At 40.8% G+C, this 19,970-nt stretch overlaps 1 protein-coding gene across 2 annotated transcripts in view; it reads right to left on the minus strand.

Moving 5' to 3' along the window:
- Window positions 1–19,970, minus strand: part of ELMO1 (engulfment and cell motility 1) — a 268,680-nt gene that overhangs the window by 227,985 nt on the left and 20,725 nt on the right. For both annotated transcript variants that reach the window (XM_010002153.1, XM_010002154.1), the window contains exons 4-5: window positions 10,597–10,647; window positions 28–197 (exon numbers count right to left, since the gene is read on the minus strand). In XM_010002153.1, the coding sequence (XP_010000455.1) occupies window positions 28–197; window positions 10,597–10,647 (221 nt within the window). The remainder of the gene's footprint in view (window positions 1–27; window positions 198–10,596; window positions 10,648–19,970) is intronic.

A 19,970-nucleotide genomic window follows, 5' to 3' on the forward strand; every position in this document is an offset into this window, starting at 1 on the left:
TTGTCAGATTGTAAACAGAATACTTACTCTGTGCCACTTTCAACCATTTGTGTTAGGAGGGAAATTCCATCTAGGTTTATAAACTCTTGTGCAAACGTAATGTCCCGTGAGTAGTTGGCTAAGTCTTTCAGTGCTTCTAACTTTGCATCCATACTAGAAGACTGGATCCTTTCATGGAGCTGCTGTGCATTTTGAGCCTAAGTGAGAAACAAAACACACAAAACAAAAACAACAAAAAAGCTTTTGTTACGATGGCAATAGTGAATAAAACATTAGCACATGGGGGAACAATGGCCATGTTTAATACTAATGATACTTAATGCTCACGTGCTCAGAAATCATTAAGTAGCTCACATATGAAATTTTTTTTACAAACGTATATTACTCATGTATTAGTCTATTATCACCTATAATTATTTGGTTTGTTGCAGAATCATATGCTGAGCAATGGAGAGATCTCATTGTCTCAAGCAAAATGTAAGCATTACAGAAGACAGCCTTTAGCTTGAGGAGCTTGTGTGTCATATCAATCAAAGTAGAAATGAAAATAAAACAAATGCCTCAGACAATCTCAGTGTAATGATGGCAGCACTGTTTTTCCTGTCAACGCTTACTCAGTTTACGCACTTCTCATGACCTTTAACAACGAGGACCATGTACTTTCCTAAGCAGGTTGTCAGCAGAGACCAAATTCAGGCCTTCTGCTCCTTCCTCCCCCTCTTCCTTTTGTTCACAATCAATTGAAAACCTCACGTAATCTCTTAGAAGAAAAATAGGAATAATTACTTCCCACATAATACTATGATGTTATCACTCACGTGTCTTTATGCAAGTTCAAGATCCACATGTATTAGGCTATTCTGCCCATTAATCTTCAAATACAGGAAGAAGCAGTGAAATCCAAAATTAACACTGATGATAAAAAGCTAAATGGATATTTAAATCATGCATATTAAAACTGTCCCTCTCTTTAGCTGTGCAAATTATTTAAAATACATCTCACGTTTTCACTTTGATGCTTTCACTTACCTGAACACAATACCCAAAAGCTTCAGTTAATAGCTAGCTAGCCAATACTTTTCTTAGAAAATTAATCCTCCTCACTACATAGAGATACTTGCCAAATTAAATTTCCTAAAATTCACTTCATACCTGCATGAAATGAAAGGCAAAGGAGAACCTGTGTGTCATTAGGAAACTAAATTAATGGAAAATTTTGCTGAGAATTATTTTCTTTGAGATTATGCTTATTTTTCCTCAGCTGGAGAAGAAAAATATAAGAAAAGGCTGTGCTGAAGACAATTCCTTTTCTGTTCAAGTAATGAATAAATGCTGAAGAGACGGTCATCTCTGCAGATCAAGATCCTGAGATAACAGACATTTTCAGTGCAAGTGAACATTTAAACAGGGAACACAAGAAAAAACACTGCCGTGTTGTTACAGGTCTAACTTTGATTGCTTCACAAACATTAATAAATTAAATGTCCTGATATATTTTGAGATCAGCAAGGTTTGTTGCTACCAATTTTTTATTAAGAAAAAATAATGCATGGTCTCCAATCAGGTTTTGGAAAGAACTTGTGTTGTAAGAAGCATGTATGGGGAGGAAATATCTTTGAGTCAATATGGGTATGGTTGACATCTTCCATTAACACAGCCTTGAATAATATCTTTAGTCCTGAGCTTTTCTATGTCTCAAATATTGGATGGTGCAGTTGCATTATCTGTAAAAAGGAAGAATCCTGTCATCCTAAAGGTCTTTTTCTGCCACCCTGCTACCTACTCTCCCAACTGGTTTGAGTTTTAGTGGGGAAATAGTGTCTTATACAGTAAGGCAATGTCTGTCCAAATGGTACTAAAAGATTATTTTCTCAAACTTATGCAGCTGGTAGGCTAAATCATTTTCCAAAACCTATGGAAGAAATAAAAATAGATTCCACTAACTTCCAACTTCCATAACAGCCACAAAATACTTCCTCCAACTCTTTTCTTTCTTCAGAGTGGGTGAAGGAAGTTGTAAACCCGAATCAGGTGTTTTGTTCACCTTTCCTATTTGTTTCATTCTCACTGAGTCCAGGAGCTTTCAAAAGGACCCACTACCCCTAAAAAGTTGGCAGAACTGTATCCTTCAGTAGGCAGATAGTGGGGATGGTAAATTTCCAGAATCATGGCAAGGCAGAAGAAAACACACGGACAGGTCTTAATGAACTTAAGGTTATATTTGAGCAACCAGTCAGGGAAATGGAGCTGCCATGGTAGTATTGAAGATTTTTTTGAACTGTTTCTCTTCTGAGGTGGGCAGGAATTCAGATGTTGCCTGTACACTGAAGAAGAATAATGTTCTGAGGATGGTTTGGGTCTTCCTGAGTTGTTACAGTAGGATGCCTAGAGCAGAAACAGCTTGGTGAGAGAGGTCATTTGGGGAGGTAAGAGTTGGCTTCTTGTGGAACTTCTTGTTCCTGTAATAGCAGTAATTGCTCTGAATTTTTTTAGCTGCTTGTACTAGAGTACTTTGACAAAACTTCCTTCACCCACTCTGATTCACACATAAATCAATACTAAGCACAGGAGGAGACATCCCTGCACCTCTCACCAAAACTGAGAACACCAGTACAGGGATGTGCATTAACAGCTCACCTAGACTGCAGAACAGCATGAGTGGGACTAACCTATCGACAGAGATACTGTAATCCTCTTTCCCCTGAAGGCAGTGAGAACTTTGACATTCACCCCACTAAAACCAAAAAATAATCTTAGAGCAGAGACAGCTTGGTCCCCTCTGCAGAGCACAGAAATCCATAAAGCACTGTCTCTGATACAAAAGTGGTTCAGCCCTGTTTTAAACACATAAAAGGGAGGTCACTAACATGACAGGCTTTATCTGACTACGCCAATGCTAATACCCCATCAGCAAAGTTTCTACACAGCTGTACTTCTCTTGCATCAAACACATTCTGCAGGACACTGCATCTAATAAACCCCTTCTACTATTGAAAGAGAAAAGAACTTAAAACGGCAAAGCAGACCTTGATTAAAAGGGTAAACAAATATTTGTCTCAGCAAGAATTCTGTTACATGTCTCACTGGAAATGTGGCCAAAAGTAATGTTGGCTGTTATCATCACAAGTGCCTGATGGGTAAAAATATTGCTTCAGTGAATACCATGAAGATCTCACAAGCCTCCTTGTTCTTGTTGCCATAGCACTCATAGGTGCTCACAGGATGTACAGTTCACTTATGACTGCATTAAAAAATGAAACCCAGATGAAATACAGTGAGTACTTACCAGGGAGCTATTTTAATGATTTACAAGCCATCAGTGGATGGACAGAGAGCACTGCTCATTAAAGCAACATCAGAGCTGGCTGCCATGTCTCTGCTCTTACTGAAGTATCATTCAGGTAAGAATAAATAAATATATAAAATCTGCCCAACTGACTACCACTATGAAGGAATTAACAGAAACACGGCTGGTCAAGTAAATGAAAGACAGCAGGAACTGCTCTCCTGTTTAGAAAGGAAGGAAGACAAGAAGCTTGTAAGACATGCTGTTGAAGCTCCAGCATTTCAAAAGGCTGTCAAAGAGGCATAAGCTTCATGTCTAGTCTTAAACAACTTGCTCCAAGTAGAGCCAGAAAGGTTGCCCTTAGGGAGTAGCAATTCTTAAAAGGAGCAGCTTGATGAGATTGTCAGCTTAAAAAGAAAACTAATGATCTAAATCCTAGATGTGACTTGCTTAGAGACTCAAATAGCCACTTGGAGCTTAGGAATCCCAAAACCATTCTAACAAGGGATTCTACTGATCAAATTTAGTTTCTTTGCCACCAAATACTTTGTGCAAACTTTGAAAGTAACTCATTACCAGACGTATTCAGGGCTTCTGTAGAGAATACAAAAAACAGCAACCCGAGAGCTGGGCAGGGAGAAACTTGATGAAATTCAACAAGGGGAAGTGTAGAGTCCATCTGGGGAAGAACAACCCCATGTACTGGTACAGGTTGGGGGCTGACCTGCTGGAGAGCAGTGTAGGAGAAAGGGACCTGTGGGTCCCTGGTGCATGGGATGACCATGAGCCAGCAATGTGCCCTTGTGGCCAAGAAGGCCAATGGCATCCTGGGGTGCATTAGAAGGGTGTGGTTAGTAGGTCAAGAGAGGTTCTCCTCCCCCTCTGTTCTGCCTTGGTGAGGCCACATCTGGAGTATTGTGTCCAGTTCTGGGCTCCTCAGTTCAAGAAGGACAGGGAACTGCTTGAAAGAGTCTAGCACAGAGCCACAAAGATGATTAAGGGAGTGGAACATCTCCCTTATGAGGAAAGGCTGAGGGAGCTGGGTCTCTTTAGCTTGGAGAAAAGGAGACTGAGGGGTGACCTCATCAATGTTTACAAATATGTAAGGGGTGAGTGTCAGGGGGACGGAGTTAGGCTTTTCTCAGTGATGACCAGTGATAGGACAAGGGGTAATGGGTGTAAATTGGAGCATAGGAAGTTCAAGGTGAATATCCGAAAAAATTTTTTTACTGTAAGAGTGACAGAGCACTGGAACAGACTGCCCAGGGAGGTTGTGGAGTCTCCCTCACTGGAGACATTCAAAACCCACCTGGATGAGTTCCTGTGTGATGTACTCTAGGTGACCCTGCTCTGGCAGGGGGGTTGGACTAGATGATCTCTCGAGGTCCCTTCCAGCCCCTAAGATTCTATGATTCTATGATTCCCCGCCCTATCTTTCCTAACAAGCACATAACCATCCATGGCCACATTCCAGTCATGTGAGCTGTCCCACCATGACTCTATTATTGCTACCAGATCATAACCCTTAGCCCGCACACTGACCTCTAACTCTTCCTGCTTGTTCCCCATGCTGCCTGCATTAGCATACTTCTCTGATTCTGTGAAAGAAGAGAGGACACAGATTCCAAATGCAAGCACTATCAGACATTAATGTGCCATAGAACATATTTGGGCAACTGAGTAAATTGCATTTTTGCTATTATGTAGTCAGCTTTCTCATTTATCCTTTACAGAAAGCAAATAAAATACTTTTATTTTGATCTTCCCTGTAGATGCTAATCACATTTTTCAACTTTCTTCCAGAAGAAGGGCATACAGACCATCAATAAGTACCAAATACTGTTTTGTACTAAGAAAACAGGTGCATTTCTGTGGTTTAATTGAAATCACTCAGTATTAAAACACTGCAGTGGCTTAAACTGCTGCTGTTTCCTGGCTTGTCAGTGTCACTTCACCTACAATTGCACATAATGTCGGAAAGTGATGGAGGAGTGGATACAATCCATAATCATCATTACACACAAATCAGATTCAACAGACCTTGCAAGGCTGATGAGCATCTTACGCCAGGCACACAATGAGATTCCATTTTAAATAGTAAAGCCACTGATTGTTAACACTTTTACACTAATACTCAAGTACAACTTCTACTTATGAAGCCCTGTATAAATAACACACCAAGAAGTCCTACACTATCAGTATATATAATGAAGGAGGTAGAAACAGATGAACTGGGAAAGGGTCATGTCTAGTGTCATGTACTAAATAATAAAAGCATTATGGCTGCATAGCCATTTGTATTATGTAAATATGCCTGAAATAAGTCTATGCAGTCAGTAGCCACTTATGAATGTTTGAGAAGCATTTTTTCCTCTTACAGCATTTGAAACAATCCTTTTTGCTTATTGTTCAAAATATGCCTTTGGAAACCTGAAAAAAAATGAGATCAAAAAAGACAAAGAACAACTCCACTTCCCAGATCTTCCTCTTGTACTATGAGCAGACAAAGACAAAAGTGGCTCATTGATCCATGGTCAGTGCTCCTGGTATAGGATTCAATAACAACTAATTCACCATTACATTATAAACATAATCACAACAGTAGGTTATATCTGCAAATATTTATGCATTTACTGAACTTGAAGAACACCACATCAGTTGAGCACATGTTAAAGCAACTATAGATAGAAGATTATAGACTAGACTCCCAAACTTTTACTCAAAGATAGAGGATTCGGATGCATAAGTAGAAACAGGATAAAAAAAAACAACTCTACACTTCCTTGTCTGTGCACATCACACATAAACAAGCTGCTCACACCGGTAGAAGCATCCAAGGAAAACACTATGCCAATTAAGGAACACCCCTTAAACAAGCTGCTCACACCTGTAGAAGCATCCAGGGAAAACACTATGCCAATTAAGGAACACCCCTACTTACATGATTGTTCATGCTAGAAATGCTAATACAGCTGCCTACAAACAACTCACGGGTTTGAGAACTCAATCAATCTCCAACTAGGGGATCAAAGAATGACATGCAACAAAACCAAAATCAGGCATCATAAACAACACATTAGAAAAGGCTACCCATTGACTCAGAGTTTATAGTATATAGTTCATGAGCAAGCAATGCTTTTTAAGTGTCCAAGAAACTACTTTAAAACAAAAAGCAAGTGCACCAATGATCAGTTTTGTTTGAAAACCATTAAATAAAAAAGAAGCCAATTCCTTCAGCTTAATTTTCCCAGTATTTTAGCATCCTTTCAAAATGTTCAGTCATTTGAATGAGGATTTTTATAGGATCCAATCAAAGGAATCTTGCTGTTGCACACACTAAAAGGTTGGACACTGCTTGCTGCATTGCAGGACACAACAGTCCTTTCAGAACAGCCTCACAATCAGGTGTAATTACAGCTCATTTATAGAAATACCTATCCACCATTCCCTGGAATAAGGTATCACAAAACAAACAATAGCAATCTGGCATTTCAACTGTCACATATGTTAAAACATGAAGAAAAGTTACATAAGAAATTTTTTATGAGTCCCTTCAGAAATGCAAACAATCAAAGGAGGAAACAGGTCACAGACAACTGCAAAAACTTTCAATAGCACAAAGAATTGTTAAGAAAGATGATAGGAAAGGTCAAAAATAAATAAGAAAGATGATATAGGAACAAAGATAATATGAGAAAAATTCAATCTGTACTCAAGTTACCTAGGAAACAGAATGTCTGTGTGGTGAGTAGTTTATAGAGGAAAAAATAGCATTGTTTAGAAAAAAACAGCCTTTCAGAGAATGGTACAAACTTAGCAAACAGACTTACTGAAACAAAGAGGCAGTTCTAATTTCCATCAGGCTTTATCGACTAGCTTTTGCAAAGTTTTAACTCAAAGAAGTTTAAAATAGACATGTTGTAAATCTCTGAAGACAAGCATTTATAATGGATTTAGCAATTCACCATAACTGCAGTTTTGCCCTTCCAGTATTAACAATGATTTTCAGAGAGATCCCTATTACATACACACAAAATAATCTAAATCTGAGATTATAGAAGAGACTTTTTTTATCATTTATATTGGGGGAGTTAATTTCAAATCCTAGTTTTAAAAAGCCAACCCAAAAATGCTGTTTTACTGCTTCTAGATAAAACTGCCTTTTTCCCCTCCCTCCTTTTAATCTTCAGTAGCACCTGCTCTGGGCACATGAGCAATAAACAATTTGAGGCTGATGACAACAGAACTCAAAAAGATCATATCTCACCCTTCACACCCAATTTTCTATGACTTGCAGCGTGCAACTGTGAACAGGAATAGCCAGGCTACTGGCTGTCATGGTAATAAATTGCATGAAAATTAAGAACTAGACAAGCATTTTAAGTTCACACAGCAATCAGAACTGGTCTAAATGATTAATCTCAACTCTTCAAAGGAAAAAGAAGTTTCCTCAAAAGGCTTGTGAAGATCAGGATAGATTTTTTGTAGCACACAATAGCCAGGAAGTAGGTAGCTCAGGCCTTTCTGGAACTACATGGCCACATCCCAGACACTACATAATCTACATGTGGCTCCTCTTAATTTCTCTCAGTCTCCCTCTCCTTTTCTAACTCCTCCAACTCTTCAAAAAGCATTTTCGGTATTTTCTTCTTCTCCTGGGAGAAAAGGGAAATAGCTTCAGTTTTATACTGGTATTTTACACAGAAAAAGGGGGAAAAAATTCATAATCTTAGTATTTTCACAGGATGAGAAAAGCATTTCCCACCAGCTCTAGCAGCTAGGAAAGCATCTTTCTCATTGTGCAGGAGCATATAACATAGACTGTTCTTCACATTATCTCCTCCAGCTACTGTTGCTCTCATATAGACTACCAGAGGAAAAATGAAAACAGATGTCCTGTTAGCTTTTCAGGGTAAATGACAAGCACTGTGTGGATCACCAGCCTAAAAACCACAGCTTGGAAGCCTTTAATCTATCTATTTTAGGTACTTCTGTGATGACCACTTTGACCATACCTTAAAAGTGAAGATACTATTGTAGGGTGGGAACATGCAGAACTTTGTTTTATGTCTATTTTAAAACTACAAATACTCTCTAATCTGACAAAAACCAAACTAGTCCTCAAACATTCTTCCAAGCTACCTCCCTGATTCCGGGAAAAAAGTAAAAAAAACCCTCTCCCAGCCTCCCTCCTGGATCCCGGGAAAAAATTAAAAAAACCCTCTTTTAAAATGCCAGAAAATTTGAAAAGAAGCATTGGTTTGGGGATAAATATCAAAACTGGAGAGTAGAAAGTAGACTGGACTTCTATTTTGTAAGAGGATGGCTGAGTCATTTGTAACTGCAGGACAGTCCCAGAGTGGTCCGTAACTTGGTAGGTAACACCTCAGTATCCCAGGGAACCCTACTTTCCTGGATGACTGACCCTGAGGTACATCAACACAGAAACAGAAAAAGCAGAAGAGTCTTATGCAAAATGGCACCGTCCCACCCATAGGTATTAGCAGAAAGTTTCATAAATTCAAGATTTGTCTTTTGTGTCTGTAGATCATGTTTCCAACTGGACAAGTGACAACAAAGACAGACAGACAGGCATTTCCACAGATCAGTCACAGCAGCATAGCCTCCCTTCAGTTTTGCATGGTGCAACTAGTTGTGGATTTTGAGAGAGGGAAGGATTCCACGAGTCATCTCATGCTGTCACTTGGTGCTGTGGTTACACAAAAGAATGATGCAGTCTGTTTGGACCACACTGGTTCTTGATGAACCACAGATGACATTTGGATTCTATGAAATCCCAAGTCTGGGCAGTAGATAGTTCTTTTTCAAGTGGAGTGGATATTTGCTCTTAAGAAGCCCCAGAGGTCAGGAGAAGCTTCTGCTGGGGCTATCTTTTCTTAGGAAGTTCTATCAAATGGTGTTTACTTCACCAGCAAGTGGTTTCCCCATGTACAAGGTTGTTCTGGTGACACATGGCAAGAGATTCTGGAGTCACATAGACCCTGATGGAGTCATGGTCTTAATATGCTCTTTATTCTTATGACTGTAAAGCTCTGTAAACAATGACCACTAAAAAGGATGAAGAAGGATAAAGAAAATTACTTGTCTTTGACCAGCTGTCTGCTGCTTAGAAGTGCTTTCTGTTACGAAGCTACCCTCCTCTAGATTAGTATTGCAGTCACTTATTAAAAAAACCTAAGGCTTTTATATGTTTCCATATTGGGTTCTTCATTTTCCATTTATACACTAACCTGCATACAAATTCAGTTACCTCCTAAGTCCAATGTAAGTCATCATCAGATCGAGCAGGCTGGGGAGGAGTGGAAATGCTTATGAAGCCTGGAGAACCTGGGAAGTTAGTAACAACACACACGTCCCTGTTTCTTTACTTTGAACCTAGGCCCTACTAGCTGAGAAGTGACCATCCAAAACCATCCCTATAATGTCTGCATGGCTTCTAGATAGAAGTTTTCACATTTTATCGCAGCAATTGACCCCACTCTTAACAGGTTCAACAGAAGCCAAAAGTTAGACCACCACAGCTCTATCTTGCCTGTTCAAATAAGCTGCAGTACAGGGTCGAAGATTTTGACCCTAAGAATACTCTGAATCTGCAGAAGCTAGAACACCACCATGAGGAGGTAAACCATTTTAATGGCACACTACATTTGTCAGCAAGGAAATGGGATTGCTGCTGCCTTAGACATACATCTTCTGGGACTAATAGTGGCTTTCATCATGTGGGAACAGTACTGCAGCAGGAAAACAGGCCATTACAAGGCAACCAGAAACTCTGCTGTGCTTTTTGAGGAGCTGGCAAGAAGGTGGTGTTGAAAAAATAATACAACAAAACCAGTACAATCCCAATGTGACAATTGCAGAGAGCAGGAAAACTCTGACCTGAGCTGCCCAGCTCTCCATGATTCAACTTCCAGCCCTTTCTTTTGGCTCTGAGCTCTAGGGCAGAAAAGGAGCACTTGAATGGGGCTGCAATGCCAGCAGGGAAGCAGAGGTATCTTGATACAGGAAAGCTGCTCTCAGTGGGAGAGAAATGAGAGAAAACCACTCAGTTGTGCCAAGCCTATCACTAAAAGTCGCTCAGAAATACCACTCCTGCCCCCATAACGCAAAAAAACCCAAACAAACCAAAACAACACATACAGTCATATTGTGAGCACACTACCATCCTCCTTTGCAGGATGATTGTGGGATACTGTGTAGCTAAAGCTTTAAAACACATACATATTTAACAATTATTTACTAATAAAATCTTCATTTTGAAGGGAGAGAAGAACAGAACAGTAACTCACTGGAGATGTTGTTAACCGAAGGATTGCTCCATTTTTTATTTCATTACGATTCTGAAAGAGAAAAATCCAAAAGGTTTTATTTAAGACTTACATAAAAAGATGAAATATGCATTGAGCAGAATGCCACACTAACCCAACAACAGTACTTTCCCCTGTTTGCCTGCAAAAACTTCCCTCTTTCATATGTGAGCTAACATCTACACAATATTTTCCCCATCAAGGCATACTAAGATTAGCTACAAGAAATAGGTGGCTGTTTACATTGCACTTAACAAATCTGGGCTCTTTCAAGAATTACTTAATGTTTTTCAAAGTTTAGCTCCCACTGGCAACTTCTAACTATTTCTCTGAAATATACTGTCCTTGGTGTCTGGCTCTGGTATCATGCTACATAGTTGAAGAGTTCGTAAGTTTGCTGAAACCTGTCATTAAACATCTGCAGAATTTAAAATTTATCCCACTGGCTCTCCATTTTCTATAACAAGAACATGCTGACTTAAACCACTGGAACCAACCCACCACCACGAATTTGCATTTGCCCTCAAAGCAAAAGAAGCATCACCGTTAGCAGTAAGTAAAGTTCAAACATGCCTGAAGTCATTCTCCTCACCCAGCTGGCAGAGAGAAGCAGCATTAAACATTTTCTTTTGGTTAAGCTCACGTAAATTGTTCAGTTAAACTAAAGCTTTGGGTAGATGAAAAAGCTGCCGTGGTGTAAGCTATGGGTTATGCTTACAGTATCCTGGCAGCTTTGTGGTCAATGCCAACACGCATTGTCTTCTCCTGTGGTATGTGTAGGGGAGCCTGCTGTTCTCTCAACCAGCTACCTCCTGTTCAATACAAGTTAAGAGAACAGAGTACCCAGCATGATGAACAAACAGGTACTGACCATGCACAGGACAACACACAGTCACAACTCCCCTTCATGGTTCAATAGCTTGTTCATCAGCCATCACCCTAATTCATCAAAGGAATCAGAGCAATCCCTAACAGTTTGAGAGATAAGAGCCAATTTTATTCTAAAGACCACATTGAAGGCTTTCTGCAGGCTGGTGTTCAGCCAAATAAAAGTGTATTTCTTCTAAGGCAATTTTTTCCCAATTGCATTTTATCCTTCCCACTCCCAATCAGATACATCTCACATCCAAAAAGCTAAAAACAGGATAAATCTTGCCTGAAACCAGGTCAAGTAGTTCCAAAATAAAGCTCTAGTACATTGTTTCTTTCTTAGTACCCAAGTTGGTTCTAGCTATATGCAAGATCACCCTCCACCCACAAGCACCTCTTCACTCTAACTGAAATAATTGAAGTGCCAGACAACACAGGAGCTACAAGAGAGAAGATTTTTTACAGCATCTTTGCTTACATATGCAGCTAACTCATTGCAATCCTTAGCAGTCTCCTCCTGTCAGAACAGCCCCAGGGAGGCCAGCCAGGCTATACATAAGAGAGGGGCAAAAAAAGGGTGAGCAGCTAAGTACAGGGTGACTTCCCACAGTGCTAACGAAGTGCCAGATTTTCTCCTCTTGTAGTAAAACAGCACCAGACTTAGCTACGGTTCATCATGTATAAGGAATCTGTATGAAGTGGCAACAGCACATTTGTGTGGTTTAATCTGAATCAGTGTTGAAACAAACCCACTTTGCAAACAGTTGTGGTGGCTTAAACTGTTACCACCTCCTGGATTTGTGGAACTGAATAAAAGTAATTTCTTTAAGACAGCAGTCAGTAAATCTACCTCCATCAACATCTTAGGCTAACCCACTGAATCTCAGCTGTGTTAGGCCAGAGTATGTGCATGCACACATGCATCCAGGATTCTATCCCTTTTATAGGAAGATGGCAAATACCAGCATGCAACAACACTAAAAACAGTTAGAGAATCAGACAACACTTGAACAACTTGAAGTGTACCAATAACATTCAGAGTGAAAGTTAATCAATATCCTTATGAAAATATTGGGGCTAAGCAAATAGACTGTTCTTAAACATAGGAGTACCAGTTTTTTAGCAACGTAACTTTAAGCTCAAGGTTTCTCATGTTTCTTGCTCCAACTAGCACAAGCTACCAAATCAGACGTACATATTAGTTTGTGGTTTAGAAAACTAAGTCACTTCATCTGGGCCACAATAAGAATCTCTGCAAGCACTCTTACTCCATCGCAAACATGAGGTACCGGGCTTTGTGTCTGAAGGCTACATTATGGTTTCAGGAGGTCCAAAGAGTTTTCCTCCCTCATCACACCTCTGCCCATGTGCTCCCTTCTCCTACCCTGTACCAACTCAGACACTGAAGGGACCTGTTTCAGGGGTCAGTTGTAGGCTCTCACTAACCTGGCACAAAACAGCTCTGGCAGGAAAAGAGTTTTCCAGCATGTTAATAAACAGAAAGCAGCTCTGAAAGGATTGGGCATCTGTGCTAAGCTGGGAAAGATGGTGGAACCACAGGGAAGGGGTGGGGGAAAAAGAACAGAGTAAGCACTGAGGAAGAGTTATACCTTCCCTTTTTGAGAGCAGCAAACTGACAACTGCAGCCTGAATTACATTATTTGGCAGTTGCTTCAGGCTGAAATCATGCTCCACATTTTTTCAGTTACAAGTTAAAATCCTAACCCATTAAAAGTTGGGCTTAATATAATATACACTCTAGACTGTCATGCATGGAGGTTAAAAAATAAACTTCTAATTATATAAGGAGACTTATAGATTGCATAGATTGAATCTGCAACCTATTGAGCAAGACAAAAATATCTTGTTAGAAGTACACTGTTTCTCTATAGTCAGAGGAAATTAAATACAAGTGGAAAAAGGGAAGCTGATAACCTGGCTGAAGTTCAGATACCACAAACAGATAAACACAAGAGAAGTACTATTCTCCAGAGTGACCACATGCTAGCAGGTTATATATAAAATAGCAGAGGAAAAAGAACACAGTACATATAAGCATGGTTGGAAGTTCTGTTTGGGGTCTCTCTCTTTATTTATCAAGCACAGTCTGAAATATTAAAACTTTCAGACTCACAGTTGCAATGCTAGTCAGAGCCCACAGCAGATGAAGCCCAAGGCCCTTTCATCATGTCTGGCTCCAAGCAAAGGGCATAAGTCTGCCTGATACTGTAAATTCAATCACCACTATCTCAGGGGAGAGCAAGCTTGTCTTCAACTCCTGATTTAGACAAAAGCTTAAGGAGAACTGTCCATGCCCTCTTTCTGAAAAGATTCAAAGCATCAAGTCTCTAACACAGCAGGCTAGACAAAACTTGAGAAGGGGTAGGTGTTCCCCAACCAAAAATCCAATTTTGTTTGTCCATTTGAAATAATGACTTAAGTGCCTACCAAGAAACAGCACGGAAGCTGACAATTCAGCCAAGAGGATTTCCTACATTAACTGTGTGATGCAGTAGTCAGAATGCCACTTTATTTCAATTGCAACATTTATACACAGTTAATCTGCTTAAGTGTTAGGAATCGTATCCTGGGGATTTCTTTTCCAGGATAACAGAACATCATTCCAACACAGCAGCCCAGCTTTGGCAGTCATACTGATAAGCCCCACCACTCTCAGGACAGAGCACACCACCACCAAAAACCTCTCCCAAGGCATTTTTTTTTTCTCAAGTGTACATCAGGCTTGCAGGTATTGTTCATGCTGCTGATCTGTATTAAGAAAGCTTACTCCTGGGCAGTGAAGGAACTAGAGCACTATCCAAAATGCCTGTAAAAAACCTCCAAAACAAGAAAACAGTTTTTTCCATAAATGTTACCTAGGACTAAGACAGCAGTTGTATTACGGATACAAATAAGACCTATTTGCAAAACTGTATCTTCCAAGAATCTACACTCAAGAGATTATTTTATTCTAATTGAGTAAGTAGCATTTCCAAGTATAATATTCCCACACAACGCTTTCCAAGTTTGAATTTTCAATTACACAGACAACTACTATCATGAATACAAACAAACAACAAAACACAGCAGGAAGTAGAGGATACACGGACTGTTTGCCTTGTATTCAGGTCTTGGGGGCCCCTGACTTCCAGCTCCACCAGCTGGAGCAACATGAACCTACAGTATCTGCCACCAGATTCTGTTCCTTCTCAAAGCTCTGCTTTTACTGTGCCATCATCTACTCTGCCCAAAACACATGCAGGTGACTTGCATAGATTTGCATCTAAAAAGCAGGCCTCAAGCATTAACAGACTCCACCAAATCATAGAAAGGGATGAAGGCATGTGAATTTGCATTCAAAAAAATCCTATTGAAGCAGTCAAACTATTCAGAATTTTGCTGGATAGACACATTGGAGTTATCAAGCAAAATCAGAGAATATTTTGCTATGTATTTACCTTATTTTACCCAGCAAAATGCCTCATGATTCAGCTCATGTAACTGGTTGGAACAGAATGTTTCCTTAACATATTTGAGGAAGATCTAAAAACACTGGTTCCCATGGTTATAGCTTGCTCAGCACTATTCTTTAACCTTGACCAGACAGTTTCCTTCAGACTTCTCTAATTGGGCTAAAGAATAACAGCGGAGAAATTTAAAATTATTCACATGTTTACATTGTGCAGTAACAGATTTTTCTCTATTTCCATACTCCTCTTACTTTAGTACACCTCCCTCCAAACTGACACAACAAAAAATTACAGATATGAAATATACTTTAAGTTAGTGACTCCATAACATTTTCACCAGGATGACTTTGGGCAAGTAGTAAATATTGTAAATCATTTTGTCCTTAGAGTTAATTTTTAAGTTACAACTCAGGAAAGAGAAGCAAAGTCTTTGCTGGCAGATCTCCCTTAAAGCACAGATTCAAATGTGCTAAAGCAGCCACCAAATGCTGGGCATCACCAGCAGTGGTACTGCAAACCAGACAGAAAGCACCATTTTGCCACATTGCAAGAGCTTCAAGCACCCAGGCACAGAGGACTCTGTGCACTTCTGATCTTCACACCTTCAGGAGGACACAGTCAGGAGAAATGCAGAGAAAGACGAGTGAAATGCTCCTGGGGCTTCAGCAGTTGCCTCACAGGGCAGTCTCATCAGTTTGGAGAGACAAAGGCCACAAAAGGAAAGTAGTGGGACAAGCTGAATGCAGAACTGTTGTTATCAAATCCTGCAGTACAAGAACTAGGAGGTAATTTGATAAAAGCCGTAAGCGATCTATTTAAAGCAGATGAATAATGTACCTCTGTATTCAGCAGGCACTGAACCTGAGCTTGCTGTCACAAAAGGTTGTGAAAGCAGACAGTACCAGCAGGTTCAAGAACAGATGAAATAATTTTATGGGCTTTATATGGGCACTGAACGGACTAACTGTAGATGTAGCCTCCAACACCTGTAGTACAAGAAATGCCAATGCTGAGGAAGCAGGAAGGGAGTGAAAGCCACCATCAGGTCACAACCCTGAATGCCATTTTCTAATGTTACAGCTGGAGATAGACTACAATGTTAGATACAACATTTGGTTGACTTGGGTAGGAAATTTAAGTTCATTTTTAGTTACCAAAAACTTCAGTAAGATGAAAGTTAAGGGAACTAAGTAATTATCACCATTGTACTACTTGGCATGACAGGACTGTACTGTTCTAGAAGAAATACTGAGGCAATTAATCTTTTGATAAAATTCTGTTTCTGTGAAGCCGCTGGAAACAGGGAGAATGTCTTCTAGTTCTTCAGACTACCATTTGATGACAGCATTTTCCTAAAAAATTAAGTGTTGGTACCTTGGTAGTTTCTAAAAAGAGGAAGCTCTCTGGAGGCACAATTCTACACATATCCTTCCAGCATGAGTTCCCAACATCTTCTGTACATCAGATCTACTGAAATGCACCAACACTGTAAACCACCTAACCTTAAAAAAGTTACCTTTTTCTCTCTCTCTTCCATTCACAAAAAGGAGAGGGGGGGGAGAAATCCAGATCCAACTCACCTTCCAAAAATTCAGTCACTAGGATACTAGAGAAGTGAAATAATGAAGAAGGGGTTGGGGGGCTTAGGGGGAGCAAAGAATGATTAACTATCTTTTTTTCTCCAGCATTGCAGTTATACCAGCCTGAATGCCATTGAAGCCACATCCTAGTAAGTCCATACATAATTTACTCTTCTTCATGTGGAGTGATCTACAATGACAACATTGTCAAGTATCATAGAATGCCAGGTTGGAAAAGACCTCAAGGATCATCTGGCCCAAGCTTTCTAGGTAATACTACAGTTGATATGAGGTGGCTCAGCACCCTGTTAAGCTGAGACATAAAGCTGTCCAATGTGCGGGAATCTATCACTTCCCTTGGGAGACTATTCCAGTGTTTGACTATCCTCATGGTGAAAAATTTACCTCATGTCCAATCGGAATCTCCCCAGGAGCAACTTGTGCCCATGACCCCTTGTCTTTTCCATGTGACTCCTTGTAAATAGGGAGTCTCCATCTTCTTTGTAGCCACCTTTTAAGTACTGGAACATTGCAATAAGGTCTCCCCCAAGCCTTCTTTTCTCAAGGCTGAACAAACCCAGTTTTCTCAGTCTCTCCTCATATGGCAGATTCTCCAGTCCTCTGATCATCCCTGTGGCCCTTCTCTGGACTCTCTCCAGCCAGTCTGCATCCTTGTTGCAGAGTAGGGGCCAAAACTGAATGCAACACTCCTGGTGTGGTCTGACAAGCACCGAGAAGGGTGAGATGCCTTCTTTATCTCTTTTGGTGATGCTCTGTTGGTGCAGTCCAGCATCCTGTTGGCTCTCTCTGCTGCTGCAGCACACTGTTCACTCATGTTGAGCCTGTTACTCACCAAGACTCCCAAGGTCCCTTCCCACAGGGCTGCTCTCCAACCAGGTAGATCCCAGCCTGAACTGCACTCCTGAGTTATGTGTTCCCAAGTACAAGACCTTATACTTCTCTCTGTTGAACTTCATAAGGTTTATGTTAGACCACTCCTCCAGCCTGTCTAGGTCATCCTGGAGGGTGACCTGCCCTTCTGGAGCATCAACCTCTCCACTCAACTTGGTATCATCAGCAAACTTCATCAGGGTGCTCTTGATCCCAACACTCAGGTCACTTGTGAAGATGTTAAACAGCGTTGGGCCCAATATCAATCCCTGAAGGACCCCACTTGTAACCGGTTGCCAGTTCAAGAAGGAACTATTTATTATCACCCACTGGGTACAGCCTGTCAGCCAGTTCCCCACCCACTGCACAGACCACTTGCCAAGGCCATAACAAGTCAATTTATCCAGGAGGAGACTGTGGGGGACCATATCACAAGTGTTGGAGAAGTCCAGGTAGACAATGTCCACCACTTGTCCTGCATCAACCAAGCAGGTCACTTTTTCATAGAAGGTGATCAGGTTTGTCAAGCAGGATTTGCCCCTAAGGGGGAAATCCACGTTTGATTTTTCCAATCACGTGCTTCAATAGACTTGTGACTGTCCCCAGGAGGATTTGCTCCATGATTCTCCCAGGGACTAAAGTGAGACTAATGGGTCTATAATTACCTGGGTCCTCCTTTGGACCCTTCTTATACATGGGGGTTCCTCCAATCCTCAGGGAAGTCTCCAAAGCTCCACAACTTCTCAAAGATTATGGAGAGCCACTTTGCAATGACATCAGCAGCCCTCTCAGCACACTAGGGTGGATGGCATCCAGGCCCATCGATTTGTATGGGTCAAGCTCCTGTAATAGTTGACACACCAGCTCCTCCTTCACTGACAGTCGCCATCTGCATCAACCTGGATTTTTGTTCCTATGGCCTGGGACCCAACAGCACTGGTAAAGACAGAGGTAATGAAGATGTAGAAGGAGGACCTCTGCCTTTTCAGCATTGTTTGTGACTAGTTCATCTCACCTGTTTAATTGTGGGCCAATGCTATGCCTCTGTTTCTGCTTGTGGTTAACATATCTGAAGAACCCTTTCTTCAAGTTTTTTACACCTCTAGACAACTTCAGCTCAAGCTGAGCTTTTGTTTTTCTAACAGCATCTCTTCATACCCTGGCAATGCCCTTGTAGTTTTCAATCAGTAATGTTCCATTTTTTCGTCTTTGATCCATTTCCCTTCTGATTCTGAGCAGACCCAAAAGCTCACAGTTAAGCCAGGGGAGTCTCTTGTTCTGCCTACTTCCCTTGCCTTTAGAGGGGATGAACCAGTTTTGCTTATCTAGAAGAGTGTTCTTGAAAGCTTCCCAGCACTTACTAGGCTCCTCCTTTACACTCCATGGAAGTTTCCCACGAGATCCCTTCCAACTGAGCCCTGCGTGAGCTGAAATCTGCTCTTCTACAATCTAAAACCTTTTTCCTGGTATTAACCTTCGTTGTGCACAGCAGTATCCCAAACTCCACAATATTGTGGAGTATCACTTGCTCTGCAGAGCAGCAGTGGTATTAGACCGTGGGCAGACATCCTTCTGACACATTAAAAGAAGTTACACACAAGTTATTTTTAACCTGGATCAGTTCCCCATTTCAAGCAACCACATGAACACACAGATAGTTGCACCAGTAACAAAGAAGAGATGAGAAGATAACAAGCATCCCCATCATCCCTGTAAAACAAACATCAAGAAATGACAGACTTAGCTGGGCTCATACCACTGTTGGTGAGATCATGTGGGGAAATAAGAACAGGGAACTGGAATGGACATCAAAAAAAGCCACCAGCCACCAGAGATAAGGACTGTCAAATTGAAGTCAGTTTTCAATGCAGTTCTCCCAACACATTCACCCACAGCACCACTGAGGGGTCAGTGCAGAGAAGCAGATGCTGCTCCTAATAACTGAAGACCCAAGCCAAGACCATGGTTCACCATCACTTTTGCCAAATCAAAGCACAGCTTGCTACCATAAAGTAGAATCTTGCTTTTCAGTCTCTTGATCATTCCTACTACTGTTGTCATGTGGCATTAACAGTTGTATAACTACTTGATGAGTCAACAGGGAAACTAAACCAGCAGAAAATTGTATCACTTTGGGTTTTGTCCAGTTTGTAAGGGAAAAGATAGGAATAAGCACCCTAGTATAAATAGGAAGGAGGGCCAGCTCATTTTGTGCAAGTGCCACATTAGAACCACACTAAGATGTGTTTAGGGGGGAAGCCTGCAGGTGTTTGTGCCTCTCCAACATGTAACATCATATTCCCTTGCCTGTGCCCTTCCTCTGAGAGACACTGTAGGTAAAACATTCCTTCTCCATTCTTGACAACAGTAAGAATTTGCCAACAAGTTCATTCCACATCATCAGCCCTAAGCCAGTTCCACAAGCAACTAACGGCCACAAGGACACATAGAGACATGGTAAAACCAAACAGAACAAAAAAGGTAGCAGAGTTTCATAATTCCTCTTCCTACCTTTTAACTTCTTCCTTCTCTGCAGCCCATTCCT

Source organism: Chaetura pelagica, unplaced genomic scaffold, assembly GCF_000747805.2.
Source record: "Chaetura pelagica isolate M959 unplaced genomic scaffold, ChaPel_1.0 scaffold417, whole genome shotgun sequence".
NCBI classification, from domain to species: Eukaryota; Metazoa; Chordata; class Aves; order Apodiformes; family Apodidae; genus Chaetura; species Chaetura pelagica.